Raw genomic sequence first — 26,282 nt, 5'->3', positions numbered from 1 at the left:
CCCAGCTATTCCGGAAGCTGAGGAAGGAGAATCATTTGAACCTGGGAGACGGAGGTTGCAGTGAGCCGAGATCTCACCATTGCACTCCAGCCTGGCGACAGAGCAAGACTCCATCTCAAAAAAAAAAAACCAGGGAGGAGCAGGGAATTTGAATCCACGTCCACCCAACTTCGGCCAGAGGAGAGGGACAAGCAGCTAAAGCCCAGGCTGGGAGGGGAACTTCTGCGCTAGTGCTTGGAAGTCGCAAGAGTGCCAAAGTCAGGGGCATCCCTGGGGGAAAGGACAAGCAGACACTTGACCTGATGGGAGCCTTTATTCACACACTCGCCTCCCCCCTCCACTTCTCTCTTCTCGGGCTTTTGGAATTGGGTGTAGCCCTCACTCCCGTGAGGACACCCAGCCTGGCCCCCAGCAAACCTGGCTGGTTGGAAGGAGTCGCAACAGGAGTGCTGCGACATCCCAGCATAAGCCCAGACGACTGATACTGTTCACGCATGGTTCTCCTTGGACAGCTGCTGGTCCCCCTGGGAGTGCCACTGTACTGCTTGCTCCCTGCGGGGTTCATCCTCAAGGCCACTCAGCAGTGGCTATGATAAATTATGATAAATGTTGTCCAAGGGTCAGTGTTCAAAGAAGAGGAACAAAGGTAGTCAAGGGAGCCCTCTGCCCCCAAGGGAAGCAGTAGATGGGGGAGGTAGGCCAGGCCCCGCTGGCTCAGGAACTCAGGCCAAGCCCTGGATATGCACAGGTGGTGCTGTAATGCCCAGCTCCTCCCGTAGAGCCCTCAGGGACTGCTCCCAGCGCCGCTCATAGTACAGGTTGAGGACACACGGGGCTCTGCGCCCGTTCTGAACGGCCCATGGGATCAACTCCGAGACCAGCACTTGCAGGCTCCTGTGGGGCAGCAGAGGAAAAAGAAAACATCAAGTCCCTGGGGGCCAGGCACTCGACTGCTCAGCACTTGTGCATTTTCTCAGTTCATCCTCACAAAGACCTCGGAAGGAGGTAGTTATTATCCCTGCTTTTCAGATGACGCAACAGAGCTCAGTGAGGTGGAATCTCAAACCCAAAGCCACTCATCTTGAACATGTTGAAGCTCAGGTTTAAATCATAGCTCCCTCACTCCAGAATCTAACACCAACTTGCCTTCCCACTGACGCTCATCATTCTGACCATGCACTTAGGCCTGGCCCAAGAGACCCCAGAGTCCTGTGAAACTTACAGGCTTTATTTGCTCACCTGAAGACCCCTGCCCCAGGCCAGTTTCACATCTCTGCTCCATTCTTTCTTTTTTTTTTTTTTTTTTTTTTTTGAGACGGAGTCTTTGCTCTGTAGCCCGGGCTGGAGTGCAGTGGCCGGATCTCAGCTCACTGCAAGCTCCGCCTCCCGGGTTTGTGCCATTCTCCTGCCTCAGCCTCCCGAGTAGCTGGGACTACAAGCGCCCGCCACCTCGCCCGGCTAGTTTTTTGTATTTTTAGTAGAGACGGGGTTTCACCGTGTTAGCCAGGATGGTCTCGATCTCCTGACCTCGTGATCCGCCCGTCTCGGCCTCCCAAAGTGCTGGGATTACAGGCTTGAGCCACCGCGCCCGGCCTCTGCTCCATTCTTTCTACCCTTACTTCCTGGAGAACTAGAAGGGGCAGGGCAGGCGCCCGTGTGCTCTTCCTACTTCTAGGAGCCCTTGTCCCTCTGAGTTCTGTCCCGACACCACCCTCAACCCTGACCCAGCCGCCACTTGAAAACTTACTGAGCACTGAGTTGGATTGGTCCAAAGAGAGCACCCAGGATGCACATGGGCAGGCCAGTCTGGACAGCCTCAAACCATTTCACCACGATCTCCCCTGGGGGTGAGGGATGGGTTGGGAAGTGAACAAGCTATCTGAAGGAAAGGCCAGTGGTGTTCACAGCAGGGCAAAGAGAGGCAACTGTTCCTCCCTAATCTCTACCAGGGTCAGCTGTGCCCAGTCCTGGCCTGTGCTGGGCCCTAGGGCACTTGGCTTGGAGTACGGGAGAGGGCCCAAGAGTGAACAGAAGGGAATAAGGGATGGAAAGGAAGCCTGGGGTCACAGCGCAGAGGATCCCATGACCCCATAAACCAGGCTAAACACTCCAGGATGGTTCCTGCAGGCCTTAGGGAGCTACTGAGGTTTCAGAGCAGGGAGGCAGCTAAAGCCCAAAAGACACCAGGAGTCTTGAAGATGGGCTGCTGCTACACTAGTGCAGGAGCCCTGAGGGCCAGTGGGAGGGAGAAGGGGGACATGTGGCAAAGATGCTACTAAGATGTTCAGGTAAAACAGAAATTGAGGCACCAAGCCAGGTGATGCAGAGGGTGGTGGAGATAGGCAAGCCCTGCCCTGGCCCTGAAGCCACCCCAGGGAGACAGGCTGTCAGGGTTGGGGGCACTCACCCAGGATGTTAGTGGGCATTCCCAGCAGGGTGTGAAGCATGTCGTGCACCTCCCGGTATCGCTGAATCACGTACGCTAGCTCCTCATCATCCACGAAGCGGGTGGGTGCTCGGGTGTCTGGGGAGACCCTCTGACAACCATAAGCCCCCCCTAGAACCCTTCCTGATGGTTCTCAGGGCCCGATTTGCCAGTCTGTCTCTGACACTGTCACAACTCTCACCAAACTCATACCCTACTAGAAAACTCTGGCGACTAGCCGGGGGCCGAGGCTCATGCCTGTAAATCCCAGCACTTTGGGAGGCTAAGGTGGGCACATCACCTGAGATCAGGAGTTCAAGACCAACTTGACCAATACAGGGAAACTCTGTCTCTACTAAAAAATACAAAAATTAGCTGGGTGTGGTGGTGCACACCTATAGTCCCAGCTACTCGGGAGGCTAAGACAGGAGAGTCACTTGAACCTAGGAGGCGGAGGTTGTAGTGAGCCGAGATTGCACCACTGCACACTCCAGCCTGGGTGACAGAGACTCTGTCTTGAAAAAAAAAAAAAAAAAATTAGTCGGGTGTGGTGGTGTGTGCCTATAGTCCTAGCTACTCAGGAGGCTGGGACAGGAAAATTGTTTGAGCTCAGAAGTTTGAGGTTACAGGGAGCTATGACTATACCACTGCACTCAAGCAAGACATTGTCTCTAAAAATAAAAAATGAAGCCCCAAAAACCCTGATCCTAGCACAAGCTGCTCCCAGCTTGGGGTGTTCTCTCCCACTACCCCTATCTTCACTGTGATAACTCCTACTTATCCTTCATGACCTGGGTTAAGTGTCCCCTGTCCCCCATTCCTTCCCCCCACCACAGAGAGGCTGCCCCTAACCTACAGACCAAGTGGGTTCATGTTATGGTCTCTGGAGCATCATTCACCTCTTAGTGGCACTCAGAATAATTGTACCTTGATGTTTAGTGCATGTGAGTATTAATGTCTCCTAGACTTGCACTGTCCAGTATGGCAGCCGCTTGCCACATGTGGCCAAGAAAGGTGTCCAAGTGAGATGTGCTGAATATATAAAATACACACAAGACTTCAAATACTTAGTATGAAAAAAATGTACAAATCTCAATAATTTAAAAATATTGATTACTTGTTGAAATAATACTTTGGATATATCGGGCTAAACAAGATGCATATTTAAAATCAATTCTAGCCAGGCACAGTGGCTCATGGTTATAATCCCAGCATTTTGGGAGGCCGAGGTGGGCGGATCACCTGAGGAGTTCAAGGCCAGCCTGACCAATATGGTGAAACCCCATCTCTACTAAAAATACAAAAATTAGCCAAGCATGGGGGCAGGCATCTGTAATTCCAGGTACTTGGGAGGCTAAGACAGGAGAATTGCTTGATCCCAGAAGGCGGAGGTTGCAGTGAGCTGAGATGGCTCCACTGCACTCCAGCCTGGGCAACAGAGTGAGACTCCATCTCAAAAAAATAAACAAACAAAAAATTAATTCCACCTTAATTTTAATAGCAAAATTTAATTTTAGTAGCAAAAAAATTAATTTTTTTGCTATTAAAGTAGCTGTCAGAATATTAAACATTACCTACGTGCTCACATTTATTTATTTTTATTTATTTAGTCTTGCTCTGTTGCCCAGGCTGGAGTGCAGTGGCGCGATCTCGGCTCACTGCAAGCTCCGCTTCCCAGGTTCACGCTATTCTCCTGCCTCAGCCTCCCAAGTAGCTGGGACTACAGGCGCCTGCCACCACGCCCAGCTAATTTTTTGTATTTTTTAGTAGAGATGGGGTTTCATCATGTTAGCCAGGGTAGTCTCGATCTCCTGACCTTGTGATCCCAAAGTGCTAGGATTACAGGCGTGAGCCACTGTGCCCGGCCTATTTTTTTTGTTTGTTTTCTTTTCTTTTCTTTTTTTTTTTTTTTTTTTTGAGACGGAGTCTTGCTCTGTCGCCCAGGCTGGAGTGCAGTGGCCGGATCTCAGCTCACTGCAAGCTCTGCCTCCCAGGTTCACACCATTCTCCTGCCTCAGCCTCCCGAGTAACTGGGACTACAGGCGCCCGCCACCTCACCCGGCTAGTTTTTTGTATTTTTTAGTAGAGACGAGGTTTCACCGTGTTCGCCAGGATGGTCTCGATCTCCTGACCTCATGATCCGCCCGTCTCGGCCTCCCAAAGTGCTGGGATTACAGGCTTGAGCCACCGCGCCCGGCCTTTTTGTTTGTTTTCTGAGACAGAGTCTCGCTCTGTTGCCCAGGATGGAGTGCTATGGTGCAATCTCAGCTCACTGCAACCTCCTCCTCCCCCTCTCGGATTCAAGCAATTCTTCTGCCTCAGCCTCCTGAGTAGCTGGGATTACAGGCACATGCCACCACACCCAGCTAATGTTTTCTATTTTTTTTTTTAAAGTAGAGATGGGGTTTCACCATGTTGGTCAGGCTGGTCTCAAACTCCTGACCTTGTGATCCACCCGCCTCAGCCTCCTGAAGTGCTGGGATTACAGGCGTGAGCCACCACACCCGGCCACTCACATTTTATTTTTATTGACAGTATCAAAATAGCCTGTCTGCTACACACGGGCAGGACTGGCTCTGTTTCGCTTATTCTTTTACCTCCAGTAGCCTGATCTAGGGCCTGGATGAATGAACATCTCTTGAACATATGAATAAAAGGCCAGTCCTGGGCACTTTTCTGACCCCAGAACTCTCCTCCTCTTACCTGCCCACTACCTCTGAGTACTCAGTAGCACCCATACAGAGTGGGAACAGCCTGGTCTTCCTGTTCCCAAAGAATGGCTTTAGCTTGTTGTGTGAAGCTGAAGGTGATCATAGAGTATCCACCAGGTGCCGGCACCTAGGGTGTCCTTTACAGATATTATCGTATTTCATCCTTGCAATCTTGGAGGTAAATACTGTTATTACTGCAGATATAGATAAAGAAAACAAAGGCCGGGCGTGGTGGCTCATGTCTGTAATCCCAACACTTTGGAAGGCCAAGGCCAGCGGATCACTTGAGGTCAGGAGTTCGAGACCAGCCTGGCCAATATGGCGAAATCCCGCCTATATTAAAAATACAAAAATTAGCCAGGCGTGGTGGCACACGCCTGTAGTCCCAGCTACTCGGGAGGCTGAGGCAGAAGAATTGCCAGGAGGTGGAGGTTGCAGTGAGCCAAGATTGTGCCACAGCCCTCCAGCCTGGGTGACAGAGTGAGTCTCATAAAAAAAAAAAAAGGAAAAAAAAAAGGAAAACAAGGCTCAGAGAGATAAAGTAATTTGCCCAAGATCACACAGCTAGTAAAGTGGCTGAGTCAGCATTTGAAACAAAGTCTGTTGGATTCCAAAGCCAGTGGCCTTAACATCCATTACCAAAGCCAATAAGTGCCCTGGGAAGATGTATGTGAGGTCCTCTTACTTCTGATGAGGAATCTGAGACTCAGCAAGGTCAAAGGATTTATCCAGGCTTGTAAAGCTGGGAAGTGAGCCAGGATTCTCATTCAGGCTCCTCCTAATTCTCAAGCCCATGCCTATAGTCTTGATACTACAAGATGACTATACCTCTCACCAAAGTCAGCCTCAGGGAAGGGAGGGTAGCCTCACCTTGAACCTTTATCTAAATCTCTGCGGGGACAAAGGTACTCCTTCACATTCCATGAGCTGCTGATTTCCTTGCTCTACAAGTGTCACAATCGCCAGTGCCATCACAAGTGGGGCTGTGGCTGAGCAAGGTGTCGTGGCAGTCCCATCCCTGCTACCCCCTCCGCTCCACAGCAACAGGGCTAAAGATGGGGAAATTCAGAAGACTTCCCTCCCTGTGTGGCACTTCAGGCAGGTCACCCTGGTGAGTTTCCCACTGATGAGATGACTTGCATCCTGGTGAAATCTGAGAGATGGTTTAAAATAGGGCAGGTGATCGCCCTGTCAAGGTAGCTGTGCAGGAGACCGAGGAACAGAACATCGTCTCAGAGACAATAACCATTTAGAGCAGTGGTTCTTAACTGCCCACCAGAGGACACCTGTAATCTCTGGAGACATCTATGGTTGTCACAACTTGCCAGGGAGGGGGTGCTCCTGGCACCCAGTCGGTAGAAGCCACCATTAAACATCCTATCAGGCTCAGGACCGCCCCCACAACAAAGAGTGATCCAGCCCAAACATTAACACTGCCCAGGCTGAGAAACTGTTCTAGGACAACCTTTGGAGACCCCTCACCTCCTCCAGCCTGGCTGGGTGCCTTGATGGGATGTGTCTCTGTTGGAGGCGGGAGAGAAGATGGGACAGGGACAGGGAAGATGGGCCATCAGGATTCTAAGGTCCTTTACAAATCAGGTCACTTTACTACCCTGCTCAAAACCTTCCACAAGTTACCTACTGCTCCTATTACAAAATACAGACTCCTTCTTCTGGTGGCCTGCAGGGCCCAGCTGGGGCTCCCCTTCCAGCCCACTCACTCCTCTGTGGCCACACTGGTCAACCTTCCTTTTCCTAAACACATGGGGCCTCTGCCCTTGCCATTGCCTCTACTCAGAATGCTCTTTCTCAGTTCTCCACAGGGTTGGCTCCTCCTTACCTTCCAAGTCTCCTCAGAGGAGCCAGCTCTGACCACCCCGTCAGAAGTGGCTGTACCCTTCCCAACACCAAAGTTGTCTTCTATCACACTAACTTGTCTCTTCATAACTGCTAGAACATAAATTCCACGAAGGCAGGCTTTTTGCTGGTTTTCTCCACTGTATCCCAGCTGCTGACAATAGTGCTGGTATACTTTTTTAAATTTTTGAGACAGGGTCTTGCTCTGTTGCCCAAGCTGGAGTGCAGTTGCGTGATTACGGCTCACCGCCCTCGACCTCCTGGGCTCAACCGGTCCTCCTACCTTAAACTCCCTCCCAGGTAGCTGGGACTATATGGGTATACATCACCATGCCTGGTTAATTTTTACATTTTTTGCAGAGACAGGGTTTCAACATGTTTCCCAGGCTGGTCTCAAACTCCTGGGCTCAAGTGATCCACCCACTTCAGCCCCCCAAAGTATTATGATTACAGGCATGAGCCAACATGCAAGGACCAGTGCCAGAATATTCTAATTACTTGGAATATTTTACCTGTATTTCTATATGAATTATTTTGTTTTGTTTGGTTGGAGACAGAGTCTCATTCTGTCACCCAGGCTGGAGTGCAGTGGCACGATCTCAGCTCACTGCAACCTCTGCCTCCCAGGTTCAATCAATTCTCCTGCCTCAGCCTCCCAAGTAGCTGGGATTACAGGTGCACACCACCTCACCCGGCTAATTTTTGTTATTTTTAGTAGAGAAAGGGTTCCACCATGTTGGTCAGGCTGGTCTCAAAATCCTGACCTCAGGTGATCCTCCCGCCTCAGCCTCCCAAAGTGCTGGGATTACAGGTGTGAGCCACCATGCCCTCCCTGAAAATTTTTAAAAACTATTTTATTGTCTACCTCTCCAAGTAGAATAGAAACGAGGGCAGGGAACTTGGCTGTCTAGTTCACCATTATATCCCCAGTACACAAAACAATGGATGGGCTGGGCACGGTGGCTCACACCTGTAGTCCCAGCACTTTGGGAGGCTGAGGCAGGTGGATCACTTGAGGTCAGGAGCTTGAGACCAGCCTGGTTAATACGGTAAAACCCCATCACTATTAAAAATACAAAAATTAGCCGGGCGCGGTGGCTCAAGCCTGTAATCCTAGCACTTTGGGAGGCCGAGACGGGCGGATCACGAGGTCAGGAGATCGAGACCATCCTGGCTAACACGGTGAAACCCCGTCTCTATTAAGAAATACAAAAAACTAGCCGGGCGAGGTGGCGGGCGCCTGTAGTCCCAGCTACTCGGGAGGCTGAGGCCGGAGAATGGCGTGAACCCGGGAGGCGGAGCTTGCAGTGAGCTGAGATCCGGCCACTGCACTCCAGCCTGGGCGACAGAGTGAGACTCCGTTCTCAAAAAAAAAAAAAAAAAAAAAATACAAAAATTAGCCAGGCGTTGTGGTGTGCACCTGTAGTCTCAGCTACATGGGAGGTTGAGGCAGGAGAATCACGAGATCGCACCACTGCACTCCAGCCTGGGTGGCAGAGTGGGACCCTGTCTCAAAACAAAAAAAGATGACACATGGCAGAGGCTCAGTGAGCTTGCCAATAGTCAGGACGCCCCCTTCCCCCCTCTCCTTGTCCTCCCTGCCTGGGGCTGGAGAGTGCCACACCTGCCATACCATAGGGAAAGCAAAATAAGGGGACACAGTACAGCAGTGAAGAGCATGACCTGGGGTTGATTACTGTTCTCCATTAATACCGGTTATGTGAAATCAGCAAGTTGCTTCACTGCTCTGAGCCTGTTTCCTCATGTACTAAAAGAGGATAATAACAGAACATACTTGACAGGGTTGTGGGGGGATTCACAAGATCACGGATGAGGCTGGCATCAGGCATGCAGTGGGAGGTTAATGAACACTGGCCAGTATTATCATTTGGAGGCATGTTCCCACCCATTTGCCTATCTTATAGAAAATGACAAAGGCTTGGCATGAGCCTGAAGAGGACTCCTGCCGATGGTGGCAGCTCAGGGCTCCTCTTTCCTCAGGGTGTCATGCCTGTGCTATTCCTCTGTCCTGTCTGGTGACTGCCAGGTACATGGAAGCTGAAAACTCACATTCACATCCAGGAAACGGAGATACTCGCGACCCAGGGAGCCTTCTGGCAGGCTCTGGAGCTTGCCCAGGTCGAGGGTGGACGTCGAAATCCGGGGACGCTCCCTGAAAGGCAAGACTTGGGCATTGGGAGGGTGTGGGCAAACGTACGTGAACGATCCAACTACAGTGAGCTGAGGGGTGGGAGAATGTACAGAGGAGTAATGTGGCCACCACAAACCTTAATGGAGCACCTACAACTGGCCAGGCCAGTGTCAGGGTTAGGATACTACCCCAAACCAAGGACATGGGCAGGGGCACAATCTCGAAAGGAAGACAGTCCTCGAATATGACCAGAGTACTTGCAAAAGGTACTGCAAGGAAAAGGTAAAGCCAGCACGTTATGATAACTTAATGAAGGCACAGAGCCCCGTGGCTGAAACTGGGCCAAGGCCATTACATTGCACAACTCTGAGGTCATCACAGTGTATACACATGTATGTGAATGACACCCCTGGAACTGGGGAGTGCCCAGCCTGTGCAACCATATGTGGCCAGGGTATCAAGAGCTCCCTAGCGGAACAGAACAAATACAATGTGATTCTAGAGAGGTCAGAATACCTAGAGATTGCCCCCAGACCCCCAGGCAGAGCTGGGACCTACTGCAGGATCTGGGCACCCTCTGGATCCCTCCTCATCCGGTCCCTGAGGACCTTCAGGGTGCGGTGTCCTGTGGTCTCCCCTAGAACTGCGACCATGTCTGAAAGGACAGAAACGGGCACAAATGGGGGATGTCACCTTAGGTAAGTTACCTGACCTGGTCTGAGCCTTTGTTTCCTACAGGACAAATTAGGGATAATAGCTAGCTTTTTGTTATAAGGATTCAGGTAAAACACTTAGCAAATCACCCAGCGCACAACAAGGGATCAGTACACATATCTATAGTTCATAATCTACTGGGGCGGGACAGCTCTGGTTGGCACAACGTTCTAAAGATTTTATAAATCACTTTTCACAATACAATATAATGTCTCCATTGATTGGTAGAGGCTTAGGCATCAGAGATGCTGGGCTACAGCCCAGGTGTGTTCACTATCTAGGTGACCTAGTGCAAATCGCTTCACGTTTCTGTTTTGTTTTTTTTCAGACAGGGTCTTGCTCTGTTGCCCAGGCTGGAGTGAAGTGGTGTGATCATAGCTCACTGCTAGGACTACAGGCGTGCAGCTAGTTTTTAAAATTTTCTGTAGAGATGAGGTCTTGCTATGTTGCCCAGGCTGGTCTTGAACTTTGGCCTCAAGTGATCCTCCCACCTTGGATTCCCAAATTGCTGAGATTACAGGTGTGAGCCACCACGCCTGGCCTGCTTCACATTTTTCAGCCTCAGTGTCCTAATTTGTGAAGTGCAGACAACACCTTTCTTAGCTGGTTAATGTGAGAAACCATGAAAATCATGCATATATAACACTTACTAGCCAAGTGTAGTGGCTTACACCTGTAATCTCAACACTGGGGGGCCGAGGCAGGAGGATCACTCGAGGCCAAGAGCTTCAGACCAGCCTAGGCAACATGGCAAGATGCTGTCTCTACAAAAAAAAATTAAAAAATTCTCTGGCCGTAGGCCAGGCGCGGTGGCTCAAGCCTGTAATCCCAGCACTTTGGGAGGCCGAGGCAGGCGGATCACGAGGTCAGGAGATCGAGACCATCTGGCTAACATGGTGAAACCCCGTCTCTACTAAAAAAAAATACAAAAAACTAGCCGAGCGAGGTGGCGGGCGCCTGTAGTCCCAGTTACTCGGGAGGCTGAGGCAGGAGAATGGGGTAAACCCAGGAGGTGGAGCTTGCAGTGAGCTGAGATCCGGCCACTGCACTCCAGCCCGGGTGACAGAGCGAGACTCCGTCTTAAAAAAAAAAAAAAAAAAAAAATTCTCTGGCCTTGGCCAGGCATGGTGGCTTATGCCTGTAATCCCAGCACTTTGGGAGGCTAAGGCAGGAGGATCACCTGAGGTCAGGAGTTTGAGACCAGCCTAGGCAACATGGCAAAATCCCGTCTCTACTAAAAATACAAAAATTAGCCAGGTGGCACAGGCCTGTAATCTCAGTACTCAGGAGGCTGAGGCATGAGAATCGCTTGCACCTGGGAGGTGGAAGTTGCATAGAGCTGAGATTGCGCCACTGCACTCCAGCGTGGGCCACAAAGCAATACTGTGTCTCAAAACAAAAAACTAGTGGCGACATGGAGATATAGTGTTTTTTTGTTTAAGATAGGGTCTCGCTCTGTTGCCCAGGCTGGAGTGCAATGACGCAAATCACAGCTCACTACAGTCTCGAACTCCCCTGCTCAAATGATCCTCCCATCTCAGCCTGGGAATAGAGCCGCATGCAACCAGGCCCAATTAATTCTTGTATTTTTTTTTGTAGAGATGGGGATTCGCCATGTTGCCCAGGTTGGTCTCAAACTCCTCAGTTCAAGCCATTTGCCCGCTTCGGCCCCCCGATTGGGATTATAGGCGTGGGCCACTATAATAGGACCGGGCCTATTGTTTTTGTTAGTAGGAATAACAGTACTTCCCAGAACTCAAAAATCCTAGGAGACATGAGAAAAACACTGTAGAAACCTAGGATGTCTAGTCACACATCCAGCAAACATTCATTGAGCATTTACTATGTGCCAGGCACTACCCAGAAGGCTGCAGATACAGTGGAAGGAGGCCGACACGGTCCTTGACCTCGGAGTTGACTTTTTAGTAGGACGTTATAAACTGATCGGTACTTATGAATCATCTAGTTAGTCTAGATGTTCTTAATATGGCTGCATGACAGATTCTCCCAAGTAGTTTAAAAAGACAGACGTTCGGATTCCACGCCCATTTCTCCCTCCATTGCAGATTCAGATTCAGTGCGTTTAGGTGGGATGCAGGAATCTGCATTTTCATAAACGTTCCGAGTGGTTACGAGCCGCAACCAGGTTTGGGTACCCCAACCTAGGCTGTGGTCCAGTTACCCACAGGAAACCGCTCCCAGCCGCCCCGACGGGGGCGAGGCGCGGGCGGCCTTACCGTGGCGATAGGGGTCATAGAGCGCCATCGCCGCGGAGCCGGCGGCCAGCAGTGCTTTCTGCAGCGGGGAGGTGGGGATGTGGTGCGAGTACAGCGGGCCGGCGACGGCGCCGTCGCTCCTGGCCCGGAGAGGCATTTCTGCAAGGCAAGAAAAAGGCCGAGGTCAGAGGAGCCGGGCGCCCTCAGGTTCCTTCCCGCCTGCGCCCGGAACCCGGCTCCACTTGCCTGCCGCAAGCCGCGGGAGGCCGGGAAGCCTGCGGAGCCCGCGGAGCCGGCGCAGGACATGGCTCAGCAAAGTCGCCATGGCAGTGGGCGTCCGCGGAGGATGGGCGGGCACGGAGAACGCCGTGAGTCTCTTAGGCGACGGAGCGTCGGAGGGGTCAAACACCACTGAAAAACCGATTCTGACGGCATTGCCAAGGCCTGTCGAGGGGAAACATCGCTGCACGGGCAGAAAGCATGTAGGCCAAGTAGGCGAAGGAAACGCACGCGAACTGTCTACCGTCTACGTCCACCGATACAAGACTCTCGCCATTTCACCTCGCCCCGGAAAGTGTCTGCAAAGGAGACGTAACCACGGTCACTCTGAGGCTCAGCGCCGGGCCCTATTTACTTCTCCACAGCCGGTTTTCCCCGAAGACTATAAAATGCGAACCTCTTCCGGCTGTGGAACATGGCGGCGCCCACGGTAAGGACCACATTTGGGGGCGGGGCCTTGCGGCACTTCCGTCCAGGTCCAGTGGGTCCTGTGATCTTCAAGCATGGGGTCCGCTGGCTTGTCGCGACTGCACGGGCTTTTCGCGGTCTATAAGCCCCCGGGGCTAAAATGGAAGCACCTGCGGGATACAGTGGAGCTACAACTTCTGAAGGGTCAGTGCCTCGAACCAGACCCACATTCCCGCTCTCGTTCTCTTGAAAGTCCATCTCCGGCCGGGCGCGGTGGCTCAAGCCTGTAATCCCAGCACTTTGGGAGGCCGAGGCGGGTGGATCACGAGGTCAGGAGATCGAGACCATCCTGGCTAACATGGTGAAACCCCGTCTCTACTAAAAATACAAAAAACTAGCCGGGCGAGGTGGCGGGCGCCTGTAGTCCCAGCTACTCGGAGGCTGAGGCGGGAGAATGGCGTGAACCCGGGAGGCGGAGCTTGCAGTGAGCCGAGATCGTGCCACTGCACTCCAGCCTGGGCGACAGAGCGAGACTCTGTCTCAAAAAAAAAAAAAAAAAAAAAAAAAGAAAGTCCATCTCCGTTTCTGGTCCTTCCCTCAAAACAAAATCACGTGACCTATTCGCCTGGGCAGAGCGCTTTCCCAAACGTCTGTTCTCTGTGCTTTCGTACTCCTCACTTTCCTCTGTTTTTCGAGGGGGGAAATGACTCAGTATTGTTCCTTGTCACACCGTTATTACGTTGTAGAGTCTATTTTAATCCGCCTGTTCCTTAACTACTGCTCTTCTGCCCTCTGCACCATGGGCTTCTGCTTTGTCTTCTACATCATACTTCCCTGTTGTCCGGGTGTTTGAACAGAACAAGATATTCCTGGCCAGGCGTCGTCGTGCACGCCTGTAATCCCAAGTACTCTGAAGGCTGAGGCAGGAGGATCGCTTAAGCCCAAGAGTTTGACATTACAGTGAGCCATTATGGTGCCACTGTACTCCAGCCTGGGCGACAGAACGAGACCCTGTCTCTTAAAAAATATTTTATATGTACATATATTTGTATGTACGTGTGTATATATTATCTCTGTGTGTTCAGGTCTCAATGCCAGGAAGCCTCCCGCCCCTAAACAGCGTGTTCGCTTCTTGCTGGGCCCCATGGAAGGCAGCGAAGAGAAGGAGCTGACCCTCACAGCCACCAGTGTACCCTCTCTCGTCAACCATCCACTGGGTAAGGCAGATTTAAGCAGGATGCTGGGTGTCACTTCCCAGGAAATCCCTGAGCAGAGTCAGTGTCCCAGTGCTCAGACTCCTGTGCCAGGCCCTTGAAGGTCCACAGAGGAGTGAGGTATTAGACCAGGAATTGGCAGACTTCCTTGGAAAGGGCCAGATACTGAATGTTTTTGTTTTCAGGCCATGTGGTTTCTGTTGCAACTGCTCAACTCTGCCAATGTAGTGCAAAACAGCTATAGACAGTATCTAGAGGAGTGAGCCTAGCTGTATTCCGGTAGAACTTTATGAACATTCATATTTGAATTTCAGGTAATTGTCACGTGTCACGAAGTACAGTTGCCCCTGAGTCCATGAGTCCACATCCCATGATCCAGCTTCAGATCAGCAATATTTGGGAGAAAAAAGAAACACAAAGTTCCAAAAAGCAAAACTTGAATTTGCTGTGTACCTAGTACGGTGTTGAATCCACTCAAAGTGATGCATAGGCATCATATTAGATATTGTAAGTAATCTAGCCGGGCGCAGTGACTCACGCCTGTAATCCCAGCACTTTAGGAGGCTGAGGCGGGTGGATCACAAGGTCAAGAGATAGAGACCATCCTGGCCAACATGATGAAACCCTGTCTCTACTAAAAATACAAAAATTAGCCAAGCGTGGCAGCAGGCGCCTGTAGTCCCAGCTACTTGGGAGGCTGAGGCAGGAGAATGGCGTGAACCTGGGAGGCGGAGCTTGCAGTGAGCCGAGATCACGCCACTGCACTCCGGCCTGGGCAACTGAGTGAGACTCCGTCTCACTCAAAAAAAGAAAAAATACGAAAATTAGCCAGGCGTGGTGGTGGGCGCATGTAGTCCCAGCTACTCAGGAGGCTGAGGCAGGAGAATCACTTGAACCTGGGAGGCAGAGGTTGCAGTGAGCCGAGATTGCGCCACTGCAAGCCAGCCTGGCAACAGAGCGAGACTCCACCTCAAAAAAAAAAAAAAAAAAGTAATCTAGAGATGATTTAAAATATGTGGGAGGGCCAGGCCCGGTGGCTCATGCGTGTAATCCCAGCACTTTGGGAAGCTGAGGTGGTGGATTATTTGAGCCTAGGAGTTTAAGATCAGCCTGGGCAACATGGGGAAACCCTACTTCTACCAAAGAATACAAAAATTAGCCAGGCATGGGTGGTGCGTGCATGTAATCCCAGCTACTCAAGAGGCTGAGGCAGGAGAATCGCTTGAATCTGGGAGGCGGAGGTTGTAGTGAGCCAAAATTGCACCACTGTACTCCAGTCTGGGTGACAGAGTGAGACTCTGTCTCAAAAAAAAAAAAAAAAAGGGGGTGGCCTGGTGTGGTGGCTCACTCCTGTAATCCCTGCACTTTGGGAGGCTGAGGCGGGTGGATCACTTGAGGTCAGGAGTTTAAGACCTGCCCGGCCAACATGGCAAAGCCCTGTCTCTACTAAAAATTAGCTGGGCATGGTAGCACGCACTTGTAATCCCAGCTACTCAGGAGGCTGAGATACGAGGAGTCACTTGAACCTGGGAGGCGGTGGTTGTGGCGAGCCAAGATTGTGCCACTGCACTCCAGCCTGGGCAAAAGAGTGAGACTGCCTCAAAAAGAAAAAAAAAAAAAAAAGTATATGGGACGACATGCTTAGGTTATATGCAAATACTATGCCATTTTATATCAGGGACTTGAACATCTACAAACTTTGGTATCTGCAAGGGATCCTGGAACCAATCCCCCTGGATACCGAGGGACAACTGTAGTGTTCTATTTATTTAGAGACAAGGTCTCACTCTATCACCCAGGCTGGAGTGCAGTGGTGAGATCTCAGCTCACTGAAACCTCTGCCTCCTGAGTTCAAGCAGTCTTCCCACCTAAGCCTCCCGAGTAGCTGGGACTACAGGCACAGGCCACTATGCCTGGCTAATTTTTGTATTTTTTGTAGAGATGGGGTTTTCTCATGTTGCCCATGCTAGTATTGAACTCCCGGGCTCAAGTGATCTGCCTGCCTTGGCGTTCCAAAGTACTGGGATTATAAGCGTGAGCCCCTGCAACTGGTCTCTTGATTTATTTTGAACCGTTAAAAAATGGAAGAGCCATTCTTAACTCATAGGCCACAAAAAACAAACAAGCTGGGTGGGTTGGCTCATTCCTGTAATCCCAGCACTTTGGGAGGCTGAGGCGGGTGGATCACTTGAGGTCAGGAGTTCAAGACTAGCCTGGCCAACATGGTGAAACCCCATCTCTACTAAAAATACAAAAAATTAGCCGGGTGTGGAGGTGGGTGCCTGTAATCTTAGCTACTCGGGAGGCTGAGGCATGAGAATTGTGTGAATCTGGGAGATGGAGGTTGCAGTGAGTTGAGATCACGCCACTGTACTCCAGCCTGGGCGACAAAGTGAGACTCCGTCTCAAAACAAAACAAAACAACAAAAAAAAAAACCAGTCTTCAGGATTTGACTTGTGGACTGTAGTTTGCTGACCCTTTTTCTATTCTGGGACTCCAGGTGAGAAATGAGACCCTAGGTAGAAGTCCTAAGGTGGGGGTTTTGGGTTTCTGGGAAAGAATGATTTCCCAGAAAAATCATTCTGAGCCACCGTGCCCAGCCAAAAGAGTGATTTTTTTTTTTTTTTTTTTGAGACGGAGTCTCGCTCTGTCGCCCAGGCTGGAGTGTAGTGGCGATATCGCAGCTCACTGCAAGCTCCGCCTCCCGGGTTCACGCCTTTCTCCGGCCTCAGCCTCCTGAGTAGCTGGGACGACAGGCGCCCGCCACCACGCCTGGCTAATTTTTTGTATTTTTAGTAGAGATGGGGTTTCACCGTGTTAGCCAGGATGGTCTCGATCTCCTGACCCCGTGATCCGCCCGTCTCAGCCTCCCAGAGTGCTGGGATTACAGGCTTGAGCCACCGCCCCTGGCCAGGAGTGATTTTTTTAGTGAACAAAGTTGCCCAACAATGGAACTGGTTCTGGTAATGTGCCCCCGTCCCTATATGTGATTAAGGCATGTGTCAGGGAATCTAGAGGTTTTACTAGAAACCTCTAAAACCCCTTGGACTTGTGATATTCATTGACTCTATTATATGGTAACAATAAGAAGTATAATGTATTGAGTCGTCACTCTGTACTAGGCATTGTTTTAAGCTTCCCCCAAGTACAATCCACGGTCCTGTGAGATGGGTCCTATTTTCATTTCACAAGAGAGAAAACTGAGGCTCAGTGTTGACATTTAGTAACATAGCCTGGATTCAGTAGGCCCTTAACTACTCTGGATCCTTCCCCTAGATTCCTCTTAATCTATGGAAGTGTAAACACTTCTGGCTCATTCCTGCATTTATTCTTTCAGTAGTTCTTTCCTGAGCAGCTAGTGAGCTGACACACTCAGGTTCTGCCTTAAGGAGCTCACAGCCTCCATTTTCCTCCAGGGACTCTTCGTCAGTAGAGCTGGGCAGGGAAGCCCACACTCTGGACCTTCAGTGTTAAGCCAGTCTTCCTAGAGCCTCTCACTGGCAGACTGATGATAGGAAGAGTAAGAGGCATCTTGGGCTGCCCTTTGGATCCCAGGGCACTGAGGAGACCGTTCAGGGTCCCAGATTCCACGACAGGCAAGCCTGAGAGTCTAGCCTGATGCTAGTTTGGACTCCATGAGGCTGCATTCTGAGAATGAAGTCAACATGCAGCGCAAAGCCATCCTGGGGTGGCATTTAGTTGAGAAAATGGACCTTGTTTGTTTCTTTCCAGTATGTGGACCAGCATTCACCCATCTCAAGGTTGGCATGGGACATCGGCTGGATGTCCAGGCTTCTGGAGTACTTGGTAGGTGATGTGAGAAGCCTGGGGATACAGTGATAAGGCTTGAGAAAAGATCCCGGAGCTACCAGGAGCCCAGTCCACTTCTTACCTGGCACCCACGTCCCACCATTCCTCTCCTGCCCTGATTCTTGCCCCAAGGCTGATCAGCTGGGGAGTGGATAGGTGGACGGAGGTAATGACAGGTTAATATCACAGTCACCCACCTTTATTCAGTGATTCCCACACATGATGTAGTTCGAGGCCCTTTATGCACATTTATTTACTACGACAACTTTCTTAGGTAGATACTGTATGATTTTATGGAAGAACAAAGTAGGAGTTAGGTGACTTGTTCTGTGTTCTGTGGCCAGTGAATCCCCCTGGTCTGGGGAGGGAAAACCATCATTGCATCATGGGGCAGCCAGGCGCGTGACTCTGGGCCCAATGGCCAGGGCCTGCATGTGGCTGGGGCTGGACACACAAAGCCCTAGTCATGAGCCATCTGTGTCCCCAGGGTCAGGTGGTGCCCACATCCTCCAGCCGCGACAGTCACAGTCCCCTTGTCTTGCTTCCTGAGACACAGGCAGGCAGACATGATCTCACGCCCCCTCTCCCTGTTCTGTCTCCCCACGAGTGAATGCAGGGTCATTCTCTCCCGCAGCCAGAGGGAGAAACAGACCGGGACAAAGGCAGGAAGTGACCACAGTGGCCACTGTTTATTGGGCCCTTCCTCTGTGCTGACTGCACAGCACCCACAGGAATCAGTATTTTTTTTTTTCCCCAAGACAGAGTGTTGCTCTGTCTCCCAGCTGGAGTGCAATGGCGCAATCTCGGCTCACTGGAACCTCTGCCTCCTGGGTTCAAGCAATTCTCCTGCCTCAGCCTCCCGAGTAGGTGGAATTACAGGTGCCTGCCACCACATCTGGCTAATTTTTTTTTTTTTTTTTTGAGACGGAGTCTCACTCTTGTTGCCCAAGCTGGAGTGCAGTGGCATGATCTTGGCACCACACCTGGCTAATTTTGTATTTTTAGTAGAGATGGGGTTTCACCATGTTGGCCAGGCTGGTCTTGAACTCCTGACCTCAGGTGATCCGCCTGCCTCAGCCTCCCAAAGTTCTGGGATTATAGGCGTGAGCCACTGCGCCTGGCCTTCAGGCAGTATTTTTACCCCCATTTTGCTGATGGGGAACTTGACGCTCAAAGAGGCTACAGGTTATGCTTAGAGCTGCCCCTGATTTGAGTGCAGGTTTGTGTGACTAGGCCAGGGATCTCTTCCTTTGAGGTGTCAGAGTCCCCTGAGGAGCTTGGCAAGGATCCTAGGCCCCCTCCAGCCATGAGTCAGATTCAGTGCATATGGGTAAGCCCTAGCAACCTGCATGTGATGCATACTCAGAGGGGCGCATTTGCCCCCTATAGATCTTCTTGCCTTCCTGCTGCCTTTGGCAGCATCAGAAAAGGGAGTATTCTGATGGTGGGGGTAGGGGCGGGAATATTTAGGGGAATGGGAAGGGGTCCCAGGTGTGAGATGAGGCTGGCTGCTTTTCAGTGCTCGGCGTGGGACATGGATGCAGGCTCCTCACCGATATGTACAATGCTCATCTCACCAAGGTACGAGGGTCTGGGGACAGCCTGTTTCTCTCTTGGTCCTTTCCTGGGTGTCACCAGCAGGATTCTGAAGCTTAGAGGATTCCGTGGGGGAGCACCCAAGCCATCAGCAAGCATTTTTTTAATGATCGTATGCTGCACAGGGGCGGTAATGATAATAATAACTACTGGCGTTAGTGTATGCTGACCACTCTGTGCCGAGCACTGTATGTGGATTCCCTTAGGGAAGCCTCACAGCCTCTCTGTAAAGTGGAATCTGTTGTTAGCCCCATTTCACAGATGAGAGAACTGAGGCTCAGAGAGATGTCACTTACCCAGGTCACGTAGTTGTTAGAGCTTTAAGAGCTGGCATTTGAACCTAGGTCTCTCCAACACCAGAGCTTGATCATGATGCCATTCCATATTCTGTCCCAAGACTGAGAGGTAGATGTCAGCATCCTGCCCACAAGGGGCTTACCATCCAGAGGTAGGGTTGGGGCTATGGAGCCTGATGCCACAAAGTATGTGCGTAGGTGCCACGTTATGGGGCCCATGTTTTTAGTGGTTAAGAGCACAAATTCTGGAGCCAAATGACTTCAGTTCGAACCCCAGCTTCTACCACTCTGACAGCTGTGTGTCCTTGGGTGGATTACCTAATTAATATCTGTGTTTCTCAGTTTCCTCATCTGTAAAATGGGAATGGGGGCCAAGTATGGTGGCTCATACCCGTAATCCCAGTACTTTGGGAGGCTGAGGCAGGAGGATTGCTTGAGCCCAGGAATTTGAGGCCATTCCGGGCAACATAGCAAGACTCTATCTCTATTTAAAAAATTGTTTTAGGCTGGGTGCAGTGGCTCAAGCCTGTAATCCCAGCACTTTGGGAGGCCGAGGCGGGCGGATCACGAGGTAAGGGGATCGAGACCATACTGCGTAACACGGTGAAACCCCGTCTCTACTAAAAAATACAAACAATTAGCCGGGCGAGGTGGCGGTTGCCTGTAGTCCCAGCTACTGGGGAGGCTGAGGCAGGAGAATGGCATAAACCTGGGAGGCGGAGCTTTCAGTGAGCTGAGATCCGGCCACTGCACTCCAGCCTGGGCGACAGAGCGAGACTCTGCCTCAAAAAAAAAAAAAAAAAAAATTTTTTTAATTGTGGCCTGGGCTCAGTGGCTGCTGCCACTTTGGGAGGCTGAGGTGGGTGGATCACTTGAGGCCAGGAGTTCAAGACCAGCCTGGACAACATGGTGAAAACCTGTTTCTACTAAAAGTACAAAAAAATTAGGCTGGTGGTGTGTGCCTATCCTCCCAGCTACTCAGCGATCCACGTGCCTCTGTCTCCCAAAGTACTGGGATTATAGGTGCCTCTGTCTCCCAAAGTACTGGGATTATAGGTGTGAGCCACTGTACCCAGCCAATCATTCCTTATCTGTGGCAGATGGGGTTAGCTGCACAGATTCAGAGGAGGGGGAGTTTTTAGAAGCCGGGGTGAGGAAGGGCCTGATCTGGGCCATGAAATCTTACTCTATTTAGAGGCGTGGAGAGAATCTGACAGGACATGCTAGAAGGGACTCGGGGTGATAAATTGCCAACTTAGGTTGGAGAGGAGAGACGTGGAGGCCTGGGGTGGCCACAGGGTAGCTGTCAGCGGTCAGCACCTTTGGAGGCTGCCAGTGCTGGTTGTCATGGAAACCAGCCAGCAATCTTGTAGGAAGCCTGCTGACTGGGAGCCAGGTACCATGTCCCGCTGGCTGAATCGGGGCAGCAGCACTGTGAGACTGGCCCTGTTACTGTCCCCAGGTGACGGGAGAGCTTGAATACAAAGAGAGGAAGAGCTGCTGAAGGCCACATGACAGAGCTGGTGCCCTTCCTCATGGGGTCGTGGAGCAACTGGGTGGGGGCTGGGCGCATGAGTTCCCTGAGGGAGACCTGGGGACTCCCCACCTCCAGCCTCTGGGGCAGGGGCTACTAGGGCTTAGAGTGGGGTCACTGATGGATCTTTTCCTCCCTGTCCTTGAAGGATTACACAGTGCGTGGCCTCCTTGGCAAAGCTACAGATGACTTCTGTGAGGATGGGAGGCTGGTAGAGAAGACAACCTATGGTGAGAACCGGAAGTGGCTGCTGCTGCCTCCCTCCGTGTTTGCTTTCCCCGAGTCCTCTCCCTGCCCTAGGCCACACAGGCCCCTTCTCAGTTCCACTCCACACACCAGGCTTGGGCTGAGGCTTTGGCCATGGGATCTGTCCACCAGGAGCACCCTCTACTCCCCTGCTTGCCTGGCTGAAATGTAACATTACTTCCAAAGACCCTCGTTTCTCTCCATCCATACTGTCAGTCTTTTACCTTTTCCTTTTTTTTTTTTTTTTTTTGAGACAAAGTCTCGCTTTGTCACCCAGGCTGGAGTTCAGTGGCACAGTCTTGGCTTGCTGCAGGCTCTGCCTTCCAGGTTCACGCCATTCTCCTGCCTCAGTCTCCTGAGTAGCTGGGACTACAGGTGCCTGCCACCATGCCCGGCTTTTTTTTTTTTTTTTTTTTTTTGTATTTTTAGTAGAGATGGGGTTTCATTGTGTGTAATAGGATGGTCCTCAAATCACCCACAACCAAGTGGTCACCACGCCTCACGACCTCCCAAAGTGCTGGGGTTACAGGCAGGTTCTTTTCCTTTTTCTTTTCTTTTTCCTCTTTTTTTTTTTTTTTGGGGAGCGATGCTTGCTCTGTGCGCCCAGGCTGGAGTGCAGTGGCTGATCACCGGCCTCCTGCAATCTCCTCCACCTCCCAGGTTCAAGCAATTCTCCTGGGTGCAGGCTTGACCACAGACACCCAAGACAGGACACACAGGCAGAAATGGGGTTTCACCCTGTTGGACAGTCTGGTCTGGAACTCCTGACCTTAGGTAGTCTGCCCGCCTCGGCCTCCCAAAGTGCTGGGATTACAAGTGTGAGTCACCGTGCCTGGCTACTGCTCTAAATTTTAAAAAGAGGCCGGGCACAGTGGCTCACGCCTATTATCCCAGCACTTTGGGAGGCCAAAGTGGGTGGATTACAAGGTCAGGAGTTTGAGACCAGCCTGGCTGATATAGTAAAACCCTGTCTCTAGTAAAAATGCAAAAATTAGCTGGGCGTGGTGGCAGGCCCCTGTAGTCACAGCTACTCAGGAGGCTGAGGTAGGAGAATTGCTTGAACCTGGGAGGCGGAGGTTGCAGTGAGCCGAGATCACACCACTGCACTCCAGCCTGGCAACAGAGTGAGACTCTGTCTCAAAAATAATAATTATAATAAATAATACAAAAAATTAACGGCATGGTAGTGCATGCCTATAATCCTAGCTACTTGGGAGGCTGAGGCAGGAGAATCACTTGAACCCAGAAGGTGAAGGTTGCAGTTTGCCGAGATCTCACCACTGCACCCCAGCCTGGGCAACAGGGCGAGATTCCATCTCAAAAAAAAAGGCCAGGTTCGGCGGCTCACGCCTGTAATCCCAGCACTTTGGGAGGCCAAGGCAGGCGGATTGCCTGATGTCAGGAGTTCGAGACCAGCCTAGCCAACATGGTGAAACCCCATCTCTACTAAAAATACAAAAACTAGCTGGGTGTGGTGGCGTGTACCTGTAATCCCAGCTGTTCGGGAGGCTGAGGCAGGAGAATTGCTTGAATCGAGGAGGCGGAGCTTGCAGTGAGCTGAGATTGTGCCATTGCACTTCAGCCTGGGCAACAGAACAAGACTCTGTCTCAAAAAAACAAAAGGCTGGGTACGGTGGCTCACACCTGTAATCCCAGCACTTTGGAATGCCGAGGCAGGCAGATCACAAGGTCAGGAGATTGAGACCATCTGGCCAACATGGTGAAACCCCGTCTCTACTAAAAATACAAAAAAAAAAAAAAAAATAGCTGGGCACGGTGGCGTGTACCTGTAGTCCCAGCTACTCGGGAGGCTGAGGCAGGAGAATTGCTTGAACCCGGGAGGCAGAGGTTGCAGTGAGCCAAGATTGTGCCACTGCACTCTAGCGTGGGTGACAGAGCAAGACTCCGTAACCAAAACAAAACAAAACAGAAAAAGAACTTTTGAACACAAGGAAACGATGGATACTTGGGGTGTACTTGAGGTAGGGCAGGGTAGACAGAGAGAGAGAAGCAGAAAAGGTAACTATTGGGTACTGGGCTTAATACCTGGGTGATGAAATGATCTATATAACAAACCTCCATGACACATGTTTACCTATGTAGCAAACCTTCACATGTACCCCCGAACCTAAAATAAAAGTTAAAAAGAGAATGCCCTTACAATGCTGAGTCATGTGTATCTTTCTGAGAAGAAGGTCCAGAGCTTTCATGAGAATCTCAAAGGACTCCCAACCACCCCACCATGGGGATCCCTCCAAAACGTCCTGTCTCCATGTTCCAGGGACAGGGCTGGCCTGGGGGGAAGGAGTTTGCTGCAACCAATCCTCAGCAGGTACCTGTGCACTGACAACCACCTGCCTTTTCCAGACCACGTGACCAGAGAGAAGCTGGACCGCATTCTGGCCATGATCCAAGGCTCCCATCAGAAGGCCCTGGTGATGTGAGTGGGGCCCTCAGTGAGGTACTAGGAGAGCAGTAAGTGCCCTTGGCTCCCATAGGCTCCCCCAAACCTAGGGCAGATTCCATGGATCTTGTTTTTAGAGTCCAGAACCAGACGGGAGCTGCTTGTTTCTTTCTTGGCATTAAGAAATGGTTCTGTGTGCCAGGTCTTGGGTTAGCCAGTGGGAGGCCAAGAAGAGCAAGAGAACCCAGCTGTCCTGCTGAGATAATATGATTTAATGGCAAGGAAACCATCATCGGAGCACAGAGCCCAAGGGCAAGAGCAGCCAAGGAGTTAAGAACTTGGGTTCTGGAGCCAGCTTGCCTGGGTTTCCTGACTGCCAGGCACCTGGTGATGAAGGAGGGCAGGAAAGGTGGCTGGAGGAGCCACGGTGGCAGGGCACACAAAGAAAATGAGGAACTTACAGAGAGGCACCTTTCATGCGGGGGAAAGGGTAGGTGGTCTACCCAGCTGCAGCCCCCTCCTGATCTGCAGGTACTCCAACCTCGACCTGAAGACCCAGGAAGCCTATGAGATGGCTGTGAGAGGTCTGATCCGGCCCATGAACAAGTCCCCGATGCTGATAACCGGCATCCGATGCCTCCACTTTGCACCTCCGGAATTCCTCTTAGGTAGGTTGGCCAAGGAAGTTGGAGCAGTGAGATGGGGCCCCTGGGTTTCGGAGTCACTCAGGAATGCTCTTGCAGAGGTCACTGTTGTCTGGCTCAGCTGAGGCCAGCATATGCCGGCCCTGATCTCTGCAGGCCAAGGCATCAGGCGCCGACTTCCTTCCCAGCCCTGGCCTGGACTTGGCTGATGACAGAGCTAACAGAACAAAAGCTCTCCTATCTCTTGCCAAGTCACCCTTGGAAGCCAAACCTTACCAAGCAAAGGTTATATTTAGTGGTTCATTTCCAGAGCTGCCCATGTTTGAAGCTGTGAGGGCTCCATCAGACACCACTCTTACCTCCCCAGTCCCACCCAGCTCAGGCCCTTCTTATCTGTGTTCCTTTTGTCTCTCCCTGCCCCTGCAGAGAGAGCATAACATGTTGGTCATGTTAATGCCTGCTCCTCTGCTTGAGCACTGAATTCTCTGTTATTAAGCACTTTCTATAAATGATCTTTTTTACTCCTCATAACTGCCATTTTACAGATAAGGAAACCGAGTCATAGTAAAAGGCAGGTTGTAACCTGGGCAACATGGCGAGACCCTGTCTCTACAAAAAATAAGAAATTAGCCAGTTGTGATGGCTCAGAACTGTAGTCCTAGCTACTCCGGAGGCTGAGGCAGGAGGATCATGTGAGCCTAGGAGGTCGAGGCTGCGGTGATCTGTGATCACAGCACTGCACTCCAGCCTGGGTGATGGAATGAGATCCTGTTGCCAAAAAAGGGCAGATTCTGACTTATCAGGTCCCAGTGGGGCCTGAGGTTCTGCAAGTCTAACATTTCAGGTGGCACCCACAGGGCAGGTCCAGTGAATAGCACAACCTGGAATGCTAAGGGGTCTTGCTAAGGTTGTTACACACCTAGGAGGTATCCAAGGGGTGTGGGTGCACAACCACACGCTAGAGGCTGTGCTCTCAGCACCATGTCTTTGTCATTGTGTGTCCCTGGCAGAGGTGCAGTGCATGCATGAGACGCAGAAAGAGCTGCGAAAGTTGGTTCATGAAATCGGCCTGGAGCTAAAGACCACTGCTGTCTGCTCCCAAGTGCGGCGCACGCGCGACGGCTTCTTCACGCTCGACAGCGCCCTCCTGAGGACCCAGTGGGACCTGCACAATATCCAGGATGCTATCCGGGCTGCTGCCCCCCAGGTAGCTGCAGAGCTGGAGAAGAGCTTGGGCCCGCAGCTGGACACCAAGGAGCTCCCCAGTCGGGAATGGTCCTGGGAATCCCAGGGCCCGAGCTCTACCTTGGGGCCGGAGAGGGGTGCAGGGCACTGAATGCCCAGGCAGCTGCTGGGGCAGTGAATGGATAAATAGAAGAGCTGCTATGAGCTCGACCTGATAGCTGTGCAGAAAGTAAGAGCAGGAGCACCTTTTCTACGTGTGACACGAAACTCAAGCTGTAACAGAAAGATCAATGGACTTGACCCAGCTGAAAAGGAAAAACTTCTGTATGGAGGAAAAGACAGTAAACAAATGACAGACTGATAGAAAGTACTGGCAGGCCAGGCGTGGTGGCGGGCACTTGTAATCCCAGCTACTCCCAAGGCGGAGGCAGGAGAATTGCTTGAGCCCAGGAGTTTTAAGGTTGTAGTGCGCTAGACGGTGCCTGTGAATAGCCACTGCACTCTAGTCTGGGGAACATATGAGATCCCCCCAAATCTCAAAAAAAAAAAAAAATTCCCAATAAACTATGTGCCCATTAAAATTAAAAATT

General features: G+C 51.3%; 2 protein-coding genes across 10 annotated transcripts; one reads left to right on the top strand and one right to left on the bottom strand.

The window, feature by feature from the left end:
- Nucleotides 1–294: 294 nt before the first annotated feature.
- Nucleotides 295–12,682, bottom strand: COQ4 (coenzyme Q4). 6 transcript variants are annotated; one of them, XM_021927146.2, is made up of 7 exons: nt 12,322–12,682; nt 12,097–12,234; nt 9,704–9,800; nt 9,064–9,166; nt 2,408–2,537; nt 1,748–1,841; nt 295–894 (listed from the first exon to the last, which is right to left on the bottom strand). In XM_021927146.2, the coding sequence occupies exons 1-7, from the start codon at nt 12,398–12,400 to the stop codon at nt 723–725; spliced, it is 813 nt and encodes a 270-aa protein (XP_021782838.1). In that variant the 5' UTR covers nt 12,401–12,682; the 3' UTR covers nt 295–722. The 6 variants fall into 6 exon arrangements, 5 of the variants coding, with proteins under 5 accessions (XP_021782838.1, XP_021782839.1, XP_031510431.1 ...); XR_001895610.2 differs by lacking the exons at nt 295–894; nt 9,704–9,800 and having other exon boundaries at nt 1,769–1,841; nt 12,322–12,489; XM_031654571.1 differs by lacking the exons at nt 295–894; nt 1,748–1,841; nt 2,408–2,537; nt 9,704–9,800 and adding exons at nt 5,618–6,336; nt 6,619–6,657 and having other exon boundaries at nt 12,322–12,489.
- On the top strand, nt 12,678–26,282 carry TRUB2 (TruB pseudouridine synthase family member 2). 4 transcript variants are annotated; one of them, XM_009188102.3, is made up of 8 exons: nt 12,678–12,784; nt 13,848–13,979; nt 17,710–17,784; nt 19,307–19,368; nt 21,362–21,443; nt 23,827–23,899; nt 24,395–24,531; nt 25,518–26,282. In XM_009188102.3, the coding sequence occupies exons 2-8, from the start codon at nt 13,907–13,909 to the stop codon at nt 25,841–25,843; spliced, it is 828 nt and encodes a 275-aa protein (XP_009186366.1). In that variant the 5' UTR covers nt 12,678–12,784; nt 13,848–13,906; the 3' UTR covers nt 25,844–26,282. The 4 variants fall into 4 exon arrangements, with proteins under 4 accessions (XP_009186366.1, XP_003911286.1, XP_009186365.1 ...); XM_003911237.5 differs by lacking the exon at nt 12,678–12,784 and adding an exon at nt 12,814–12,966; XM_009188101.3 differs by lacking the exons at nt 12,678–12,784; nt 17,710–17,784 and adding an exon at nt 12,819–12,966.

The sequence above is a fragment of the Papio anubis genome, chromosome 13 (genome assembly GCF_008728515.1).
Source record: "Papio anubis isolate 15944 chromosome 13, Panubis1.0, whole genome shotgun sequence".
Classification (NCBI taxonomy): domain Eukaryota; kingdom Metazoa; phylum Chordata; class Mammalia; order Primates; family Cercopithecidae; genus Papio; species Papio anubis.
This window is presented reverse-complemented; position numbering and strand designations above follow the sequence as displayed.